The sequence below is a fragment of the Pristiophorus japonicus genome, chromosome 2, assembly GCF_044704955.1.
Source record: "Pristiophorus japonicus isolate sPriJap1 chromosome 2, sPriJap1.hap1, whole genome shotgun sequence".
NCBI lineage: Eukaryota > Metazoa > Chordata > Chondrichthyes > Pristiophoridae > Pristiophorus > Pristiophorus japonicus.
The window spans coordinates 114,283,547-114,305,654 of record NC_091978.1 but is presented as its reverse complement, the minus strand read 5'-3'; the positions used below and the strand labels follow the sequence as shown (position 1 = coordinate 114,305,654).

Here is a 22,108-nt window from a genome sequence, read left to right as displayed (position 1 = left end):
GAGACCTGGGTGTCATGGTACATCAGTCATTGAAGGTTGGCATGCAGGTACAGCAGGCGGTTAAGAAAGCAAATGGCATGTTGGCCTTCATAGCGAGGAGATTTGAGTACAGGGGCAGGGAGGTGTTGCTACAGTTGTACAGGGCCTTGGTGAGGCCACACCTGGAGTATTGTGTACAGTTTTGGTCCCCTAACTTGAGGAAGGACATTCTTGCTTATTGAGGGAGTGCAGCGAAGATTCACTAGACTGATTCCCAGGATGGTGGGACTGACCTATCAAGAAAGACTGGATCAATTGGGCTTGTATTCACTGGAGTTCAGAAGAATGAGAGGGGACCTCATAGAAACGTTTAAAATTCTGACGGGTTTAGACAGGTTAGATGCAGGAAGAATGTTCCCAATGTTGGGGAAGTCCAGAGCCAGGGGTCACAGTCTAAGGATAAGGGGTAAGCCATTTAGGACCGAGATGAGGAGAAACTTCTTCACCCAGAGAGTGGTGAACCTGTGGAATTCTCTACCACAGAAAGTAGTTGAGGCCAATTCACTAAATATATTCAAAAGGGAGTTAAATGAGGCCCTTACTACTAGGGGGAATCAAGGGGTATGGCGAGAAAGCAGGAAGGGGTTACTGAAGTAGCATGTTCAGCCATGAACTTATTGAATGGCGGTGCAGACTAGAAGGGCTGAATGGCCTACTCCTGCACTTATTTTCTATGTTTCTATGAGCTTACCCCACCTCTTTTCCCTTCTTATCTATCTTTCAGAATCGTCAGATACCCCTGTATGTTTAATTCCCAGTCTTGGCCACCCTGCAACCACGTTTCTGTAATGACCACCAAATCATACCCATTTGTAATGATTTGTGCCGTCAAGTCATTTACTTTATTTTGAATGCTGCGTGCGTTTAGGTAGAGTGTTTAATACTAGTTTTTAAACCATGATTTTTAGTATTGACCCCTCTTGCAGCCCCTTTATATTCAGTGGCCCTTTTTGTTTTTTGCCTTGGGTTTCTCTGCCCTCCACTTTTACTCATCTCCTTTCTGTCTTTTGCTTTTGTCTCCTTTTTGTTTCCCTCTGTCTCCCTGCATTGGTTCCCATCCCCCTGCCATATTAGTTTAACTCCTCCTCAACAGCACTAGCAAACACTTCCCCGAGGACATTGGTTCCGGTCCTGCCCAGGTGCAGACCGTCCGGTTTGTCCTGGTCCCACCTTCCCCCAGAACCGGTTTCAATGCCCCAAAAATTTGAATCCCTCCCTGCTGCACCACTGCGCAAGCCACGTATTCATCTGAGCTATTCTGAGCTGCCTCCAACAGTGCAGCACTCCCTCAGTACTGTACTGGAGTGTCGACCTAGATTTTTGTGCTCAAGTCTCTGGAGTCGAACTTGAACCCACAACCTTCTGACTCAGAGGCGAGAATGCTGCCCACTGAGCCACATTTGACACTACAAAACAATGAGCTCAATTTTCCCCAAAGCATTTTTTTGGCGTACTTGAAGAGTTATGCCCGATTTTTTTTTTTGTGGCCCAAGTACGCAAAAAAAAAGTTGTAAGTTTCCCCGTTGGATCTCTTCATTTTGGTGTGGCCTAACCTGAGGTGGGTGGAGCCTTGATCTGCGCCAAAAAAATCAGGCTGCCATGGTAACCAGGGACACACTGAGCTGAAGCTGCAAAGTAAGCAGCCACCTCCCAACACATTAAAAGAATTGAAAAAAACACACAGCACCACCTTACCTCCAACTCCGCCCGAAGGCTGTCCGGTCCGGTCGCATTCTTGGTCGCAGGTTCGGCTCTCGCTCTCTCTCTCTCTCTCTCTCGCTCTCTCTCTCGCTCTCTCTCTCGCTCTCTCTCTCGCTCTCTCTCTCGCTCTCTCTCTCTCTCTCTCTCTCTCGCTCTCTCTCTCTCTCCCTCTCTCTCTCTCTCTCTCTCTCTCTCTCTCTCTCTCTCTCTCTCTCTCTCTCTCTCTCTCTCTTTCCCCCCCCCCTCTCTTTTTCTTTCTCTCTCTCTCTCTCTCTCTCTCTCGCTCGCTCGCTCGCTCTCTCTCTCTCTCTCTCTCTCTCTCTCTCTCTCTCTCTCTCTCTCTCTCTCTCTCTCTCTCTCTCTCTCTCTCTCTCTCTCTCTCTCTCTCTCTCTCTCTCTCTCGGATTGTGTGTGTGAACCGGGGGCTGAGAATGGAACCGGACAGCCGCCTTGTGTGTGTGAACAGCCTTCGAGTGGAGTTGGAGGTAAGTTGCTGCTATGTGTTCTTCAATTCTTTCAGTGTGTCCGGACATTTGCTGCGCCGCTTTCCTTACCTGCGCCGATTTTCTCGAGGAAAGGTTTTTCAGGACAGGCCACATACGTTGGGCTAATCAGAACTGGAGTAACTCTCAGCTGTCCAAACTTCCCTAAATGGCCAGAAGTGGCGTAGGTGGCTGGTTGCGCCCCCTTTGGCTGAAAAAAAAACTGACTAAAAAAATTTGTTACTAACTGAGTTACACTGGTGCAAATTGATTGGGGAAACTGGGGATATTTAAGTTAGGCCAGAAAAAGCAGCCTGCTCCAAAAAAAATGGCGCAAATACTGTGGGGAAAATTGATAAATGCCACGTTAAAAATCATTAGAGTGTTATCAGGGCACACGGTTGTATAAGTGTTTTAAGATGTTTGCAGTTGTGTATCATTTTGTACTGTGTACTCCATCCGACTAGAATTCAGATTAATTTTCAGTTATATGCCCTGAAAGAGGACACCTATTTTCTTTCTCTCTCTGCATTGGATTTGTACCAAGTCCAAGAAATATACTATTCATGTGATGAACTGCACCTGGCTGATGATATCTTGAATTCAGGCCTTGTACTGCCTCAGTCCTGTTTGGATGGGAAGATGTAGGACAGGATAAACAAACTATTCAGCTGCAAAAGAGGTGTCCTCTCAGAAATATTTAAGATGGTTAACTGGATCGACAAGGTGATTCTATGACCACGATTAGAAATTAAACAGATTGGACAAGGCAGCACAAGTTTTGAACACATTTTTCTTTCAGGAATGCACAGTAATGACGTAGACAGGTATAAGAAATGTTATTTAAATACACGTTTCAATTTTATTTCCACATGCACCGGACCCCATGTATCTTCATGGTTTTTACACCATCGGGAGCTGCAATTTTTGATATCCAGAGATGAGGCCAGCTTTTGGTAAAGGGGCAGAAAAGCCGAGATACTTGGTGCTAGTGAAAAATGTTTTTAAATTGCAAGCGTTAGTTTTTTTTAAAAAAAAAGTCAATTGCCCAACAAAGGGCACAATTCTTTTTGATATAATTGAGAAATGTATGGACAAATAGGTATGAGCATTTTGAACTTAACAAGTGTAAGCATTTTCATAAGATAATTGGTCCAAATTCAACAAATAATATAAAAATGTAAATGCATGAGCATTTGGGATCACGGGGGCCCTTCATGTTAGAATTGTACAATTTCTTGGATGATTTCAAAAAAATTTGTGAATTTCACCTCTTAATTCAAAAACGGATATTGTAATACTTGGTTTACCCTATGGGAGTTTGTTTTTTTACTCTGCATCCAATGCCAAAATAATATTTTTCCTTCACAATTCTCTATGAAAATGCTAACATTTATTTAGTAAAGTAATTGATAAAGAAAATATCTTGTATTTTAAAGAAGCAAGATTGAGTTATTTTCTTCAAATGAATATATTTTTTTAAATCATTTTTTAAATTCTCTTAAGGTGCAGATAATATACGCAAATACTGGAGTCGATACTATCAAGGATCTCAAGGGGTAGTATTTGTGTTAGACAGTGCATCATCTGAAGATGATCTAGAAACTGCGCGGAATGAGTTGCATTCAGCTCTTCAACATCCACAGCTGTGCACTTTGCCAATTTTAATATTAGCCAACCATCAAGACAAACCAGCAGCACGTTCTTTACAAGAGGTATGTTTAATAATGGTCATGCCATAATTCTTCGTGGACATTGTACAATCTCTAATTCATCTGGCTCAGAAGATTATCAATTTTGCTATAATTTAGTTTTCGAGTATTATAGAAAAGTGAAACTGCTGAAGACTGTAGATTTTAAAACATAAGCTACTCAATATTTTAAATGGATTTAAAAAAAATAGATCCTGATTTGTGTTGTCACACATGGGGTGAAAATCTTTATTTTCAGCAGTTAAATTTGTGTCTCTTTCCCTCTTCTAAAATACATGCACATATCCAAAATGAGCAAACTTCTTTCAAATTTAACAACTTCTGGCAAATTTAAGTACTCCTGTACTCACGTTTGTGACTACAGTAAATGGTAGTGAATGTCTCAACTTTTATACTATTGGACAGCCATAGAATATGGTCATTTTACTGTTGGTGGATTTATTGCTACGACAAGTGATGTTGGCTTTCTTGGAATGTAACTGAGGCATCTATATCGTTTTTTCATATAACTTCAATTTTATGAGAAGCTTTTTCCATTTTTTCCCAACCCTTGCCATCAGCAGTAGATTTAAATCCCAGGCCTTTGCTTGCCCGGTGGTGCCAAGCACTGTGCTGACATGGCTCAAATCACCACTTCTGTTCCTCTCTGCCCCAACCAATCTGACTAACATAGCCTCTGCTCAGCATGACCCTGCTTCCTGCAATTCAGATTTAGAATTCAGCACAGTAGGACATAACCTTTCCCCATATCTCTTAATTCGTGAAAGAAAGCATTTTGAAAAAAGTGAAATTGAATTTACTTGTGTTTTTTTTTGTTAATTGTATAAGACACACACAGCATGGCATATTGAGCACAACTTGCATCAACTAATAACATTTTGCCTACATAACATCCCAGGAATGAGGGTTTTTTTAATTGCCCAGCTCTAGTTGCTCTGAGAAGTTGGTGGTGGGCCTTCTGAGCCATTACAGAGTGTTGTGAAATGACTGAGTGGCTTGTTAGGCCACTTGAGTGGGCAGTTAAAAGCCATTCAAAGGTAGTAATCTCAGGATTGCTACCAGTGCCACGTGCTAGTCAGAGTAGGAATTGCAGGATAACTCCGATGAATGCGTGGCTTGAGGAATGGTGCAAGGGGGAGGGATTCAAATTCCTGGGGCATTGGAACCGGTTCTGGGGGAGGTGAGACCAGTACAAACCGGACGGTCTGCACCTGGGCAGGACCGGAACCAATGTCCTGGGGGGGAGAGTGTTTGCTCGTGCTGTTGGGGAGCATTTAAACTAAAATGGCAGGGGGATGGGAATCTCTGCAGGGAGGCAGAAGGAAGTAAAAAGGTAGGAAGGAGAAAAGCAAGAGTGGAGCGCAGAGAAATCAAGGGCAAAAATCAAAAAGGGCCACATTACAACATCATTCAAAAAGGACAAAGAGTGTTTAAAAAAAGAAGCCTGAAGGCTCTGAGTCTCAATGCGAGGAGCATTCGTAATAAGCTGGATGAATTGACTGCGCAGATAGCTGTTAACGGGTATGACGTAATTGGGATTACGGAGACATGGCTCCAGAGCAACCAAGGCTGGGAACTCAACATCCAGGAATATTCAATATTCAGGAAGGACCGACAGGAAGGAAAAGGAGGTGGGGTAGCGTTACTGGTTAAAGAGGAGATTAATGCAATAGCAAGGAAGGACATTAGCGTGGATGATGTGGAATCTATATCGATAGAGTTGCGAAACACCAAAGGGCAGAAAACGTTAATGGGAGTTGTGTACAGACCACCAAACAGTAGTAGGGAGGTTGAGGATGGCATCAAACAGGAAATTAGGGACGCGTGCAATAAGGGTACAGCAGTTATCATGGGTGACTTTAATTTACGTATTCATTGGGCTAACCAAACTGGTAGCAGTACTGTGAAGGAGAATTTCCTGGAGCGTATAAGTGATGGTTTTCTTGACCAATATGTAAATAGAGAGCAGGCCATCCTAGAGTGGGTCTTGTGTAACGAGAGAGGATTAATTAGCAATCTGGTCGTGCGGGGCCCCTTGGGGAAGAATCACCATAATATGGTAGAATTCTTCAAGATGGAGAGTGACACAATTAATACAAATACTAGGGTCCTGAACTTAAAGAAAGGAAACTTCGATGGTATGAGATGTGAATTGGCTAGGATAGATTGGAGAATGATACTTAAAGGGTTGATGGTTGATAGGCAATGGCAGACGTTTAAAGATCACATGGATGAACTACAACAATTGTGCATCCCTGTGTGGCGTAAGAATAAAAAAGGGAAGGTGGTTCAACCGTGGCTAACAAGGTGAAATTAGGGAAAGTGTTAAATCCAAGGAAGAGGCATATAAATTGGCCAGAAAAACAGCAAACCTGAGAACTGGGAGAAATTTAGAATTCAGCAGAGGAGGACTAAGGGTTTAATTAGGAGGGGGAAAATAGAATATGAGAGTAAGCTTGCAGGGAACATAAAAACTGACTGCAAAAGCGTCTATAGATATGTGCAGAGAAAAAGATTAGTGAAAATTAATGTAGGTCCCTTGCAGTCAGAATCAGGTGAATTCATAATGGGGAACAAGGAAATGGCAGACAAATTGAACAAATACTTTGGTTCTGTCTTCACTAAGGAAGACACAAATAACCTCCTGAAAATATTGTTCATGTCAGCGCCTTTTTGCTTTGCTTATGGGAAGATCGCAGATATTTAATTTTCCTTACACATTTAACCATGCTGTCAGTATCTTGTTTTAAGTAGTAGGCCAATAGTTCACTATTTACAACTTAATCGTGGCTCAAATGCTACTTGTATGCAAGAAAATAATAGTTGTCTCTGTTTCTGTTTTCACTGCATATTATTGTGATGATCGGACGGCTCAGTATGACAATTGATTTATTGCCCTAAATTGGCCCAAATATTTGATTCCACAGAAACTCCTTTTATGACCATTGGTATACTTCACTTCATATTTGAGGTTGAAAAACAATACTACAACTGTAAATTTTATATTTTAGGACCAAACCTGTTGACTCTCTGATGTTTTTCTTTATTTTGCAGTACATTACACTACAGCTGTAGCATTGGTATAAAATTATTTAACTTTGTGCTGATGCTGCAGTTACAGTGTACATGCAGGCTGACTCTACAGTCAGAGCCTAACCTGACACTAGAACAAAGAGTAGTGAGAGTCTCTGGAAGAGGGAATCTCACTTTACTTAACTTGGGAGAAGTTTTGGTTGTAACACCTGATTTAAGGTTGGTCACCCTTTAGGTAGGTTGACCTACCCTTTAAGGTCATCATAGAAGTCCCTCGAAGCGAGGATGACTTGCTTCCACGCCAAAAAGGGATGAGTTCACAGGTGTTTCAATGAAGGACCTAATATTCCAGATCCCGAACTACAAGTTAAAGGGTGAAAGATGCCTATGTGTGGATTTTTTTAACGTGTGATGGCCGTTGCACACCAGCCACCACACGGGCTTGACAGAGCTAGGCCTTGGTCCAGTGGCAAGGATTACCCAAGACGACTGGAGACCAGCTCTGCTGCATGGACCTAGTGCACACATATCGCAGTGTGGGCTGACCCGTGCTGCCCCAGGGCCCTCTCCTCTTCTGAGCCCCAAACCTATGCCTCTCCTGGGCACTGGTCAAGGTAGGTGAGCAGCTAAAACCATTTCTCATGGATACTAACCTGCGATATCTGTTCACCCCTGGAGTCACTTGCTTGATCATTGAAAGGTAGAAGAACTGATTTTAACCCCCCCCCCCCCCCCATGCTCGAAGGGTACTGGGGGTAGAGGGTGGGAAGGGGAGCAGGCGGGAAGCAACAGGCCAAGAAGTGGACTTAAAACGTAAGTTAATGTAATTTATTTTAAGTTTCCTTGTTGTCCAGGAGCAGTAGTGCTCAGCCAGGCCCCACAAGGAGTCCTTGCGCATCCCCTGCCCCAGGCCTGCCGCTGTTGTCTCAGATCCCTACCTCCAACTTACTTTCACTAGCTCTTGTCCACTGACGTCACATTATTGATGCCAGGTTCTGGCAGGAGTTGGTTCTCATTTATTTAAATGAGGCCCATGAATTGAAATTTCCCAGTCCTCACGTCGATGAGCCGGACGCTCGACCTTTCTGCTCCAGGCTTGCTGCTTGCCCCAAGTTTAAAATCTGGGCTAGAGTGTGAAAGTACAATAAAGTAATCCCTGATTTCTTTCTTTGTACCAAAAATGAATAATTTTGTTGTTGAAACTTTTTTTTAGTGTGGGTAAGAGTGTTTTGGCTTACAAAATATATATAATAAAAATAATTTGGCTTTTTTGAAATGACTATAAATAACTTCTTTTGATGTAGAAATTCTGTCATAGTTCACGGAACATTTTCAACTTCAAGCTCCTGCTGGGTGAGGCTTTCTGCCGGAAGTGTGTAGTTGGGAAATGACTCCTCCATAGTTTAGGGGCAAGATAACTGAAGGCGAGGGAGGGGAAATGCAAAGGAGGTCCGAGTTAAGAGTTGAGGATGTGGATTATCTCACTGGGCTGGAAGACATTGCATAGGTAGAGTTGATTTGGGCTATGGAGGGATTTGTAGCTCAACTCTGGATCTAACAGGATACTGAGGTGGAGGTTCAGCCTGAATCAACAGTCAGGGAGAGAAATGGCACCAGGGCTGCAGTGCAAAGTTTTTCAGTCGGAGGGGAACAGGACAGGTTCCATCTTGGAGAAAGTTCCATGTTGGATGGCATTCCAGCACAGCAGTCCATCCTGGAGTGAGTGGCAGCTCCAGAGATGTCTGCAGCCAAGGCACCAATGGTGATTGGATGATGGGATATGAGGCAAGCCTTCTCTGAACCCATTTATTGGATTTCTATTCACATACTATATGCCTGTTCACGCTATTTTTAAGAAGGCATTAACCCATTTATTTTAAATGAGTAAACGTCTGTATGAATATCGCACGTACAGGTGTCATATGAGCTTGTTAAACATTGGTTCGTGATCTTCACTGATTGTGATTTCTACCATTCAATTTTTTTTGTGTTTATTGTGCCGTAAACCAAATTTTAGAATTGCGTGCTTGAAAACAATATGGGCACAAAATTAATGTGAATAAATATTCTGAGGAACTTGTTGCTTTTGTGGTGGTAGCTGTTTGCGCTGAACTGAGGTGTGGAATCTTAGGGCTCAAAATTGGCCCACCCCTTTTTTCGGCGCACTCACCAGAGATGCGGCGACTTTGTGGGCTGAAAACAGCGCCGAAAAAATCTCCCCTGATACTGGCCGCTGTGTTGCCTCTCCCGGGGCTTGGTGCAGCGTAGCTAGTCGATTGGGGGGCGGAGCTAGGGCCCTGCGCGAGAAACCGTGCTGGCAGCTCTCCACATGCGCATTGGCGTGTGCGTGCATGCATAGTAGTTCCTGCCCCCAGCCTCTATGCATGCTGCAACGTGAGACCCGATGCATCCCGCCCCTATCCCAGGCCGAGTGGCATCCCGCACAGGCCAGCCAGCTGCCTTCCCTGGCTGAAGATTGACAGTCTGGCTTCAGGTCGGTGGGGGAGACACTGGATAGAAGGCCACCAAAAAGCAGGTTGGTGCGGGGCCCAAGCTGGGGGCGGGGGGAGGAGTTTTGATCCCAGCGAGAGGGCAATTCTGAACCGCAGGGTGGGTTCGATCACCGACTCCATGGGGGTAGGGGGTTCCGATCCCGTAGGCAGTCCGATCCCTGACATCTAGGGAAGATCTGATCCCCAGATGTGTCCGATCTCTGACCCCAGGTGCTGTTCTGATCCCTGACCCCGGGAAGTAGAGTTGTTTGTAAGGGGTGGGCTGATGGATGAGCTTAGGCAGCTGGGAGAACATAAGAATTACGAGCAGGAGATACTTCTATTTTTTATTTGGATATTTTGAAAAAATTATGTAAATATGTTTTGTCTTTTTTTACTTTTATTTTTGTCGATTAAGCTTCCATGAATGCTTCTGTTTTATAGTAAATTAACTTTGCGAAGTTTGTCATATGATGTCCCGTATAGCTGTTTGATTCTATTCACATTCTTTAGTCAAGTCATTAAGTTCTGCTGGCCTTCGATTGTACCTACCTGTGCTGATTTCTTAACTCTCCGCAAGGGTGACGCTGGCCTAAGTTAGTTTGGAGTAGCTATTAGCTGTTCAAAGAGGCTTAAATGGCCAAAATGGGCGTAGGTGGCTGGTAGCGTCCCCTTTTTAAAAAAAAAACTAAACGAAAAAATCCTAACTAACTCGCTTGAATGTGCAAAAGGGGGATTTTTAAGATACTCCAGAAAAATCAAGTTGCTCAAAAAAGAAATGGAGCAACTCCTGGCCAATTTTGAGCCCATTGTGTACTCTGTGAGCTCAGCATCCTTTCTAATATCTGATTTGTTATCTTTTCTTTAACTTCTGCAACATCATCCTTCTCCACTTTCAAAAGCTTCCTACAAATCCTTCTCTTGGGTTCTGTTTAGTGTAGTGTAACAAAATTTGCAGATGACACTAAGATTAGTGGGAAAGCGGGTTGTGTAGAGGACAGAGAGAGGCTGCAAAGAGATTTGGATAGGTTAAGTGAATGGGCTAAGGTTTGGCAGATGGAATACAATGTCGGAAAGTGTGAGGTCATCAACCTTGAGGAAAAAAAACACTAAACGGGAATATTATTTGAATGGGGAGAAATTACAACATGCTGAGGTGCAGAGGGACCTGGGGGTCCTTGTGCATGAATCTCAAAAAGTTAGTTTGCAGGTAATCAGGAAAGCGAATGGAATGTTGGCCTTCATTGCAAGAAGGATGGAGTACAAAAGCAGGGAGGTCCTGCTGCAACTCTACACGGTATTGGTGAGGCTGCACCTAGAGTACTACGTGCAGTTTTGGTCACCTTACCTAAGGAAGGATATACTAGCCGGGAGGGGGTACAGAGATGATTCACTAGGCTGATTCCGGAGATGAGGGGGTTACCTTATGATGATAGATTGAGTAGACTGGGTCTTTACTCGTTGGAGTTCAAAAGGATGAGGGGTGTGGAAGAGAAATCTGTGGAATTCTCTTCCCAAGGAAGCAGTTGAGGCTAGCTCATTGAATATATTCAAGTCACAGATAGATTTTTAACCAATAAGGGAATTAAGGGTTATGGGGAGAGGGCAGGTAAGTGGAGCTGAGTCCACGGCCATGATCTTATTGAATGGCGGAGCAGGCTCGAGGGGCTCGATGGCCTACTCCTGTTCCTAATTCTTATGTTCTTATGTTTACCTCTTTTCCCCCAACTTTTCTTCCTTCCTACTGTGTCCACATTGTATTTCTGCCTGTAAAGCGCTCTCAGGCAACTTTCTGTGCCTGAGGAATGCAATAGAATGAAAGTTTTTGGTACAGGTGCAGCGTCTAGAATCCAGATTCCGGGTTTTCCGGATTTTCGATTTGTTTTCTGATGTCACGAATCTGGAAACACCGAGCCCAGGTTCGCGTATTTCTGTATTTCGGAACATCAGAAAATGGGAGTGGTGGGAGAGTGTTCAGACTGTCCGGCCCCGCCAAGGGAGGTTATCGGGCAGGACCCGACGTGGAGGTCGTCGTCGGGTGGTCCCCGCCGAGGTTATTGTCGGGCGGGGCCCCACCAAGGATGTCGTCGTCGGGCGGGTCCCACCAAGGAGGTATTCAGGCGGTCGGGCAGAGGCGGGGCCCCGAGGTCGGCAGGGTCGTCTGGTCCGGATTCCGGAACATTTTTACGGATTCCGGACAACCCTGCCACTGATTGGTCCGGATTCCGGAACTCTGGATTCTCGACGCTGCACCTGTAGCTTTTTAGTGTGATCTGGTTGGTCTTTGGTAATTTTTCTAACTCTCTCTTTTTATTTGAGGCAGTCAACAATGTTCAGTTAAATCATTTGTTGCTTGTTTATGAATAATCAGAATCTTGCAGCACACAAGGAAGCCGTTACAGCCCATCATACTTGTGTCGGCTCTTTGAAGGAGCTATCCAATTAGTCCTGCTTCCTACTCTTTGCCTATAGCCCTGAAAAATGTTCTTGTGTATATAATACCTAAAGATATTTGACCCAATTAGGATTTTTTTTAGCTCCTGGACACTTTGCAAGTGTGTCATTGATTTATGATTGACACTATGGATACTCATTGAACAGGTTTATACTATGTCATTTTCTCACTTGCAAACACTTCATTTTGTTCAGAGGAAATCCAGGATGTCTCACTTGTGCTTTGTTGAAATGGGAAATGTTGATGTCCATTCTTACATTCCAGAATATTGGGCCATAAATTACGGCCTCTCCTGGTGCGTACAATGTGCGCACGCACCCGAAGGGGCCCCGCAAGTTCCGGAGCGCTTGTGCCTAAACCCAGCATTTGCGATCTGTCAAAATTTATTTTGTCAGATCACACGCATACCCTGGAGAAGGACTTCCATGGGCGGATATTTGGGCTATTTGCCCAATTCCTGCCCAGCGAATGTCCGTAAAACTCTTACGCCTGGTAAGGCCTGCTTTTACCAGCGTAAGAGTTTTAAAAGATAGAAAAATTTAATTTTATCACTAATCTTTATATTAACAACTCTGTCCATTAAGGTAAGTTTATTTTTAACCCGATTAAAACATACTTTTAAATAACATTTTCTAAAAGGTTTAATTTAATTCAATTTATTTTAAATGAGGTTTTTTTTAATTTATGTTCTGTGTTTGTGTTTTGGGTGATATTCTCATAGTAAAAGGAGCTCCATACATACGGAACTCACCATTACTATCAGTGAGAATACTCCATTTTCATTGGTCCAGGCCCACGTGATCCCAGGATTAGTAAAAGGGGGAGTTGCAACGAGACCTGGGTGTCATGGTACATCAGTCATTGAAAGTAGGCATGCAGATACAGCAGGCAGTTAAGAAAGCAAATGGCCTGTTGGCCTTCATAGTGAGAGGATTTGAGTATAGGAGCAGGGAGGTCTTGCTGCAGTTGTACAGGGCCTTGGTGAGACCTCACCTTGAGTATTGTGTGCAGTTTTGGTCTCCTAATCTGAGGAAGGACATTCTTGCTATTGAAGGTTCACCAGACTGATTCCCAGGATGGTAGGACAGACATATGAAGAAAGACTGGATCGACTAGGCTTATATACACTGGAATTTAGAAGAATGAGAGGGGATCTCATTGAAGCATAGAAAAATCTGATGGGATTGGACAGGTTCGATGCAGGAAGAATGTTCCCGATGTTGGGGAAGTCCAGAACCAGGGGTCACAGTCTAAGGATAAGGGTATAAGCCATATAGGACTGAGATGAGAAACTTGTGAACCTGAGAGAGAGTTGTGAACCTGTGAAATTCTCTACCACAGAAAGTTGAGGAGTCCAGTTCATTGGATATATTCAAAAGGGAGTTAGATATGGCCCTTACGGCTAAAAGGATCAGGGGGTATGGAGAGAAGGCAGGAGTGGGGTACTGAAGTTGCAAGATCATATTGAATAGTGGTGCAGACTCGACTGGCCTGCTCCTGTACCCATTTTCTATATTTCTATGCCTGTACACTCATGGGATGCGTGGGCCTCCGCGCTGGACTGCGTATCTAGGCCTTGGATTGGAAGTGTTCATTTCTCTGGGACCCCAGGTACTTTTGTTAAAAAAAGATTCGTCCAGAGGCTTACGACCGCAATTTCTAGCTCGACATTGTTTTCTAATGGGTGGCACACAAATAAAAAGTGCTTTCCTTCTAATTGACTCAAAACCAAAATTAAAGTGAATTGCTTTATTGCTTGTATTAAAATTTACCAAAGTGCTATTTTTGTGCTTTGGAGATGGGAGGTTGACTGAAATGTTTAAAAGGTTATGGATGGAATCCCTCAACACTCACTGTTGTGCATACTATAAGTAGAAATGAACAAATGAACTGGCTGCCACTAGCTATTAACATGTAAAGCTGTACGTGAGATTTTTAATCGAGGTTTTTCCTGAAACAAAAAGCGATTTATTTTGCAATAAGCTCACAAAGCAGATGAATGTGCATTCATACAATCTGGCTGTTGAATTTCCTGTCGTGCTTGCTTTTGGGACGATCATAAATTAACACAAGCTTTATGATGTGTATAATTGGTTCTGCTTAGTTATATTATGCAATGAAGGAAAAATAGGGAAACCGGTTCCCCTAACAAGAGTCTGTGGTCAATTTGTAACATACATCAGTGTTCTTGGGTCGGATGCTGATTACCGGAAGGATTGGATAACGTATTTTGTTACTTCATAAAGTTTTATAAACCTTGCGCAGGTGTTGAAAATGCATTAATGGTCTGTAACCATCAATTATTAGCACATTAATAGGTGCCTTGTAAAAGTATTTTAATGCATACTTCATATTTTTGGAACAGAAAAGAGGTGCTCTGTAGTCTGCAAACAGAAATATGCCCCCTTCCTTACCATGCCACATCACTATCCCTGGCACCTCCACCATGCAATTTTTTTTTTTTTTTTTTTTAAAGTACTGCACACGAGAAAGTTTGGTTCTGCAGTGTATTGACACACTCATAACCTGTTCTGTAGAGTAATACTATATAGGTTTCTATCAAGGGTCTTTATAATTATTACTGGTACAAGTTCCTGGGTAAGACAAAGTGGGGATTGAGTGGGCCAGGGTGTTATCTTGGTTCCAGTGTTTGTTTTGCTGATGAAAATTCATTGATAAACCTCAACATCTGCACATCAGAACACACAGATATAAGTGGAGAAATAAGCTGCCGTTTTCTATTTATCTAATTCCATAACATTTGTACGAGTTAAATTATATTTGTAAAAATTTTCAAAATGTCCTAAAAATGTGAAAGAATAAATAGTCAAAAGCTGCAGCAATCACCAAAAAGTACGCACTACAGCTCAAAATAATCTAATTTGTATTTTTATAATAAAACATTCAAGCCTAGAAATCACTGTTGGTAATATTTGCAGATGAATGTTTAACACATTTATATGACTGAGCTGAAATGGCCAGCATAGAGAGAGAAAAGATCCAAAGGAAAAGTGATCCATTGTGGCTAACTGGTTTGGGAGAGCTTTTGAAATCAGCAAAGGATGACTAAAACATTGATGATAAGGGAGAAAGTAGAATATGAGAGAAACTAGCAAGAAATATGAAAACCAATTGTAAGAGCTTCGACAAGTATGTAAAAAGGAAGAGTACCAAAAGTAAGCATTGATCCCTTAAGAGGCTGAAACAGGAAAAATTATATTGTGGAGCAAGGAAATGGCACAGACTTTAAACAAATATTTTATACCTGTTTTCACAGTTGAAGACAGAAAAAGTATACCAAAAATAGTGGAAACTAGGGGGCCAAGTTTTGGCCTGAGTTGCTCCTGTTTTTTTGGAGCAACTGGTTTAGAATGGAGTATCTTAGAAATTTGAATTCTCGGCATTTAGTTTGCTCCAGTTCTAGTCAGTTAGAACAGTTTCACTTTGGAACAGAATTTTTTTTTTCCAAAGCGGGGGAGTGTCTGGCCACTTACGCCTGTTTTCAAAGTTTAGGCAGTGAAAACTTACTCCAAACTAACTTAGAATGGAGTAAGTGAAGATTTTTGTACGTTCGAAAAAACCTTGTCTACACTTTAGAAAATCAGGTGTAGGTTACAAATTAGGCGTAGGGAATGGGGGTGGGGGGGGGGGGGGTTTAAAGGGAAGTTAACAAACATTAAACACTTCAGTTTTACAAATAAAGAGCCATCATCAATAATAAATGATAAATACATCAATAAATCAACCAATAAATTAATCAAAAAAAATGAATAAAAAATAAAAAAAATTAAAAATCAATAAATAAAGCATTTTCTACTTACCAACTGCGCGGGAGTCCTCCAACAGCGTGCTGGGATGCCCCCCCAGTGTGTCTGTCAGTGTCTCTATCTCTCTGTCTGTCTATGTGTGTGTCTCTCACTCTCTGTCAGTGTCTGTGTTTCTGACAGCGAGGGAAGGGGGGTGGGGGGAGAAGGGGGTTGGGGGGAGTGGGGGGGGAGAAGGGAGGAGGGGGAGAAGGGGGTTGGGGGGAGTGGGGGGGGAGAAGGGAGGAGGGGGGGTGGGGGTGGTGGAGAAGTGGGGGTGGAGGAGAGCGGGGGTCGGGTCCGGTCGGGTGGGAGGAGCCTTATCCACGCAGCCCCAGTGAGGCTATTCGGCCAGGGCTTGGGGCTGCGTGCTTCGGGCCCCCCCCCCCACAGTTTTGGGCGCCTGGAGCTACTGCACATGCGTGCCCACTGTAGCGCATGTGCAGAGGTCCCGGCACTGTTTTCAGCGCAGGGACCTGGCTCCGCCCCCTACAGCTCATGCTGCGCTGCGCCCAGCTCCAGGGGGTCTGCAGGGGGAGAATAGGTAAGTTTTTTTTAGGTGCGCTTTGTGGCGCGATAAACCGGCGTCCAAGTCGGCGCGGCCTGAAACTTGGGCCCTAGGGGGCTAATGAGAGTGAGGAACTTAGTCATTAATATCAATCGAGAAAAAGTACATGCGAAACAAATGGGACTAAAAGCCGACACATCTTCTGGACCAGATGACCTACATCTTAGGGTTCTCAAAGAGGTGACTGCAGAGATAGCGGATCCATTGATGGTAATCTTCCAAAATTTCCTAGATTCTAGAATGGTCCCAGCGAATTGTAAGGTAGCAATTGTAACCCCACTATTTAAGAAAGGAGGGAGAGAGAAAACAGGAAACTACAGGCTAGTTAGCCTGACATCAGTCATCGGGAAAATGCTCGAATTCATTAGAGGAAGTGGTAACAGGACACTTAAAGAATCATAATATGATTAGGCAGAATCAAATGGTTTTATGAAAGGGAAATTGTGTTTGACAAATTTATTAGAGTTTTTGAAGATACGATAGTTAAAGGGGAACCAGTGAATGTAGTATATTTGAATTTTCAAAAGTCATTTGATAAGGTGCCACATAAAAGATTGTTACGCAAGATAAGGGCATATAAAGGGTTGGGGGTAATGTATTAGCATGGATAGAGGATTGGTTAATGGACAGAAAACAATGAGTAGGGATAAACGGGTCATTTTCACATTGGCAGGCTGTAACTTGTGGAGTGTCACAAGGATCTGTGCTTGGGCCTCAGCTATTTACAATCTTTTTAATAACTTTGATAAAGGGACCGAGCGCAATGTATCCAATTGTGTTAGGTGGGAAAGTTAACTGTGAGGAGGACGCTCTTGCAATGGGATTAAGTGAGTGAGCAATAAGGTAGCAGATGGAGTATAATATGGGGAAATCTGAGCTTATTCACTTTGGAAGGAAGGATAGGAAAACAGAGTATTTTTTAAATGGTGAGAAATATGTTGGTGTTCAGAGAGATTTGGGTGTCCTCGTACAAGAAACCAGTTAAAACATGCAGCTACAACAAGCAATTAGGAAACCAAATAGTATGTTGGCCTTTGTTGCAAGGAGGTTGGAACATAACATAAGAACATAAGAATTAGGAACAGGAGTAGGCCATCTAGCCCCTCGAGCCTGCTCCGCCATTCAAAAAGATCATGGCTGATCTGGCCGTGGACTCAGCTCCACTTACCCGTCCGCTCCCCGTAACCCTTAATTCCCTTATTGGTTAAAAATCTATCTATCTGTGACTTGAATACATTCAATGAGCTAGCCTCAACTACTTCCTTGGGCAGAGAATTCCACAGATTCACAACCCTCTGGGAGAAGAAATTCCTTCTCAACTCGGTTTTAAATTGGCTCCCCCGTATTTTGAGGCTCTGCCCCCTAGTTCTAGTCTCCCCGACCAGTGGAAACAACCTCTCAGCCTCTATCTTGTCTATCCCTTTCATTATTTTAAATGTTTCTAATAAGATCACCCCTCATCCTTCTGAACTCCGAGTAAAGACCCAGTCTACTCAATCTATCATCATAAGGTAACCCCCTCATCTCCGGAATCAGCCTAATGAATCGTCTCTGTACCCCCTCCAAAGCTAGTATATCCTTCCTTAGGTAAGGTGACCAAAACTGCACGCAGTACTCCAGGTGCTGCCTCACCAATACCCTGTACAGTTGCAGAAGGACCTCCCTGCTTTTGTACTCCATCCTTCTTGCAATGAAGGCCAACATTCCATTCGCTTTCCTGATTACCTGCAAACTAACTTTTTGAGATTCATGCACAAGGACCCCCAGGTCCCTCTGCACCGCAGCATGTTGTAATTTCTCCCCATTCAAATAATATTCCCTTTTAATGTTTTTTTTTTCCCAAGGTGGATGACCTCACACTTTCCGACATTGTATTCCATCTGCCAAACCTTAGCCCATTTGCTTAACCTATCTAAATCTCTTTGCAGCCTCTCTCTGTCCTCTACACAACCCGCTTTCCCACTAATCTTTGTGTCATCTGCAAATTTTGTTACACTACACTCTGTCCCCTCTTCCAGGTTATCTATGTATATTGTAAAAAGTTGTGGTCCCAGCACCGATCCCTGTGGCACACCACTAACCACTGATTTCCAACCCGAAAAGGACCCATTTATCCCGACTCTCTGCTTTTCTGTTCGCCAGCCAATTCTCTATCCATGCTAATACATTTAATCCATGCTAATACAAGAGTAAGGAGGTCTTGTTGCATTTGTATAAGGTTTTGGTGAGGCCACACCTGGCGTACTGTGCACAATTTTGGTCTCCTTATTTAAGGAATGATATACTTGCCTTAGAGGCGATGCAATGAAGGTTCATTAGATGCTGAGAGGTTGTTCCCCTGGCTGGAGAGTCTAGAACTAGGGGGCAGAGTCTCAGGATAAGGAGTTGGCCATTTAAGACTGGTGGAGGAATTTCTTCACTCAAGAGTTTTGTGAATCTTTTGAATTGTCTGCCCCAAAAGGCTGTGGATGCCGAGTCATTGAGTATATTCAAGGCTGAGATGGATAGATTTTTGGACTCTCGAGGAATCGGGGGATATAGGGATAGGGTGGAAAAGTGGAGCTGAGCTAGAAGATCAGCCATTGTCTTATTGAATGGCGGAGCAGGTTTGAGGGGCTTTATGGCCTACTCCTGCTCCTAATTCTTATGTTCTTATCTTGTTATATTAGCATAGGACCAGTACTTCACTGGGTACTGAGGTCATGCATGTGCAGAGGATTGAAAATTGGCACATAGTTTAGAAAAGAAGTACAGTTTACATGCAATAAAACCAGTATTTGGGCTTCCTGCATTCAGTGCTGGGACCCCAGCTATTTACAATATACAGCAATGATTTAGACAAAGGAATTGAATGTAGGATCTCCAAGTTTGCAGATGACACTAAGCTGGGTGGCAGTGTGAGCTGTGAGGAGGATGCTAAGAGGCTGCAGGGTGACTTGGACAGGTTAGGTGAGGGGCAAATGCATGGAAGATGCAGTATAATGTAGATAAATGAGAGCTTATCCACTTTGGTGGCAAAAACAGGAAAGCAGAATATTATCTGAATGGTGACAGATTAGGAAAAGGGGAGGTGCAACGAGACCTGGGTGTCATGGTACATCAGTCGTTGAAAGTTGGCATGCAGGTATAGCAGGCGATGAAGAAGACAAATGGCATGTTGGTCTTCATAGCTAGAGGACTTGAGTATCGGAGCAGGGAGGTCTTACTGCAGTCGTACAGGGCCTTGGTGAGGCCTCACCTTGAATATTGTGTTCAGTTTTGGTCTCCTAATCTGAGGAAGGACATTCTTGCAATTGAAGGAGTGCAGTGAAGGTTCACCAGACTAATTCCCGGGATGGCAGTTCTGACATATGAAGAAAGACTGGATCGACTAGGCTGATATTCACTGGAATTTAGAAGAATGAGAGGGGATCTCAGAAAATGTAAAATTCTGATGGGATTGGACAGGTTAGATGCAGGAAGAATGTTCCCGTTCCCGATGTTGGAAGTCCAGAACCAGGGGTCACAGTCTAAGGATAAAGGGGTATGCCATTTAGGACTGAGATGAGGAAAAAAAATCTTCACTCAGAGATTTGTGAACCTGTGGAATTCTCTACCACAGAAAGTTGTTATGGCCAGTTCATTAGATATATTCAAAAGGGAGTTAGATGTGACCCTTACGGCTAAAGGGATCAAGGGGTATGGAGAGAACCCTTACGGCTAAAGTGATCAAGGGGTATGGAGAGAACCCTTACGGCTAAAGTGATCAAGGGGTATGAAGAGAAAGCAGGAATGGGGTACTGAGGTTGCATGATCAGCCATGATCATATTGAATGGTGGTGCAGGCTCGAAGGGCTGAATGGCCTATTCCTGCACCTATTTTCTATGTTTACCCACCAGCTCTTGTATTATTTTTTTTCTAGCACAGATGTAGGTCTGTGTGTATATGTTGTTCTCTCCATTTTCCCCCTGCTGCTTTTCTTTTCTCTTTGTTCGTTCCTATTCTTTTTCAGATGGTACTTGGTGAACACTTGACCAACGAGATACCAGAGAGCAGGATGATGCTGGAAAAGCTGCTTTTATTTTTCCATCATTATCTAAATTGATGGGTCATCTCCTTGAACTGGTGCAGTCCTTGTGGTGATGGTGAACCCACGATGGTGTTAGGTCAGAAATTCCAGGATATTGACCCAGCAATGATGAAGTGACAGTGATAACTTTCCATGTCAGGATGGTGTGCAGAGGTGATGTAGCTCATGTGATATTGCTGCTCTTGTTTGTCTCAGTGGTAGAGGTTGTGGGGGAGGGAATTGCTATCAAAGTCATCTTAGCAAGTTGCTGCCCTACATCCTTTAGATGGTACATAATGCAGCCACAGTAGTAGAGGGGATGGATTTTGATTCTGGTGGCAGGAGCACTGATGAAGCGAAACTACACGATCCTGAATGGTATTGTGCTTCAAGTGTGGCTGCATTATGTACTAAAATCCCCACCCTAACCTCTAATGCCAAGCCCGCAATTCCCTAAAACTCAGGCCTACCTCAGGCCTTCCGCCACACCGCACATCGGCGTCTCCCGGCTGGACCTCCTGCTGACTCAACACGACTTGGGCCTCCCGGCTGGACCTCCTGCGGCGGTTGGACAACTCGATGCGACCTGGACCTCCTGCTGACTCGACGCAACCTGGACCTCCCGGCTGGACCTCCTGTGGCAACTGTACCTGGCTTTCGGGTCTCCACCTCAAAACTCTTACATCTTACAGGAATGACACATCACTGTTCTTTCCTGTGCTGCCGTTGTTTGGTTTACTTAGTTTGCTGTAATTTAGGTTGATATTATTGTGTGTAATATTAGCTCGTCTACCTAGCATCTCCTCCCCCCCGCATCTAATTCATGCTCTCACCAAATGCCCATTTTAGAAGGCCTTTACTTTCGTTCTCTTTCCAACTCATTCCATTACAAATAACACTGATACACTCTCAGCTTGAGCTTGTAGATCTTTACTCTGTCCCACTTAGCATGGTGGCAATGCCACACTACACAGTGGAGGGTGTGCTCACGTTAGAGGTAACTTTGTATTCATTTACACTCTGAGGTGGTCACTTCTATAAATGCTGGCATAGACTGATGTGTTTCTGATAAGTAGGATGGTGAGGATGAGGTTAAATATGTCCTGAAGACGGTAATGTAAGGCCAGTCTTGTCGCTATTTCCTTCAGGATTCGGCCAGCTTGGGCAGTGGTGTGGTTGCTGAACCACTGTTGATAGTGGTCATTGAAGATGTGAAGTGATGCACTTTAGGAGAAACAACATGGAGAGGCAGTATAAACTAAATGGTACTATTTTGAGGGGGGTGCAAGAGCAGAGGGATCTGAGGTGCATATTCACAAATCTTTGAAGGTGGCAGGGCAAGTTGATAAGGCAGTTAAGGAAGTGTAGGGGATAATTGGCTTTGTAAAAAGGGGTATTAATTTTGAAAAAAATGAAATCATGCTAAACCTCTCCAAGTCGCGCTATCCTGCCACTATACGTCGCCGTTCCTTCTTCATCGTTGGGTCAAAGGCCTGGAACTCCCTCCCTAACAGCACTATGGGCGTACCTTCACCGCGCGGACTGCAGTGGTTCAAGAAGGCGGCTGACCACCACCACCTTGAGGGAAATTAGGGATGGGCAATAAATGCTGGCCTTACCAACAGTACCCACATCCCGTGAATTAATCTTTTTAAAAATCTTTACAAATCGCTGGTTAGGCCTTAGCTGGAGTATTGTGTGCACTACACTTTAGGAAGGATGTCAAGACCCTGGAGCGGGTACAGAGGAGGTTTACCAGAATAATACTAGTGAT

The 22,108-nt window shown here is 43.6% G+C and overlaps 1 protein-coding gene across 2 annotated transcripts in view; it reads left to right on the top strand.

Moving 5' to 3' along the window:
* The window catches only part of LOC139240236 (ADP-ribosylation factor-like protein 15), a 462,002-nt gene that overhangs the window by 209,625 nt on the left and 230,269 nt on the right, over positions 1 to 22,108 (top strand). For both annotated transcript variants that reach the window (XM_070868727.1, XM_070868722.1), the window contains exon 4: positions 3,729 to 3,937. In XM_070868727.1, coding sequence (XP_070724828.1) covers positions 3,729 to 3,937 — 209 coding nt within the window. The remainder of the gene's footprint in view (positions 1 to 3,728; positions 3,938 to 22,108) is intronic.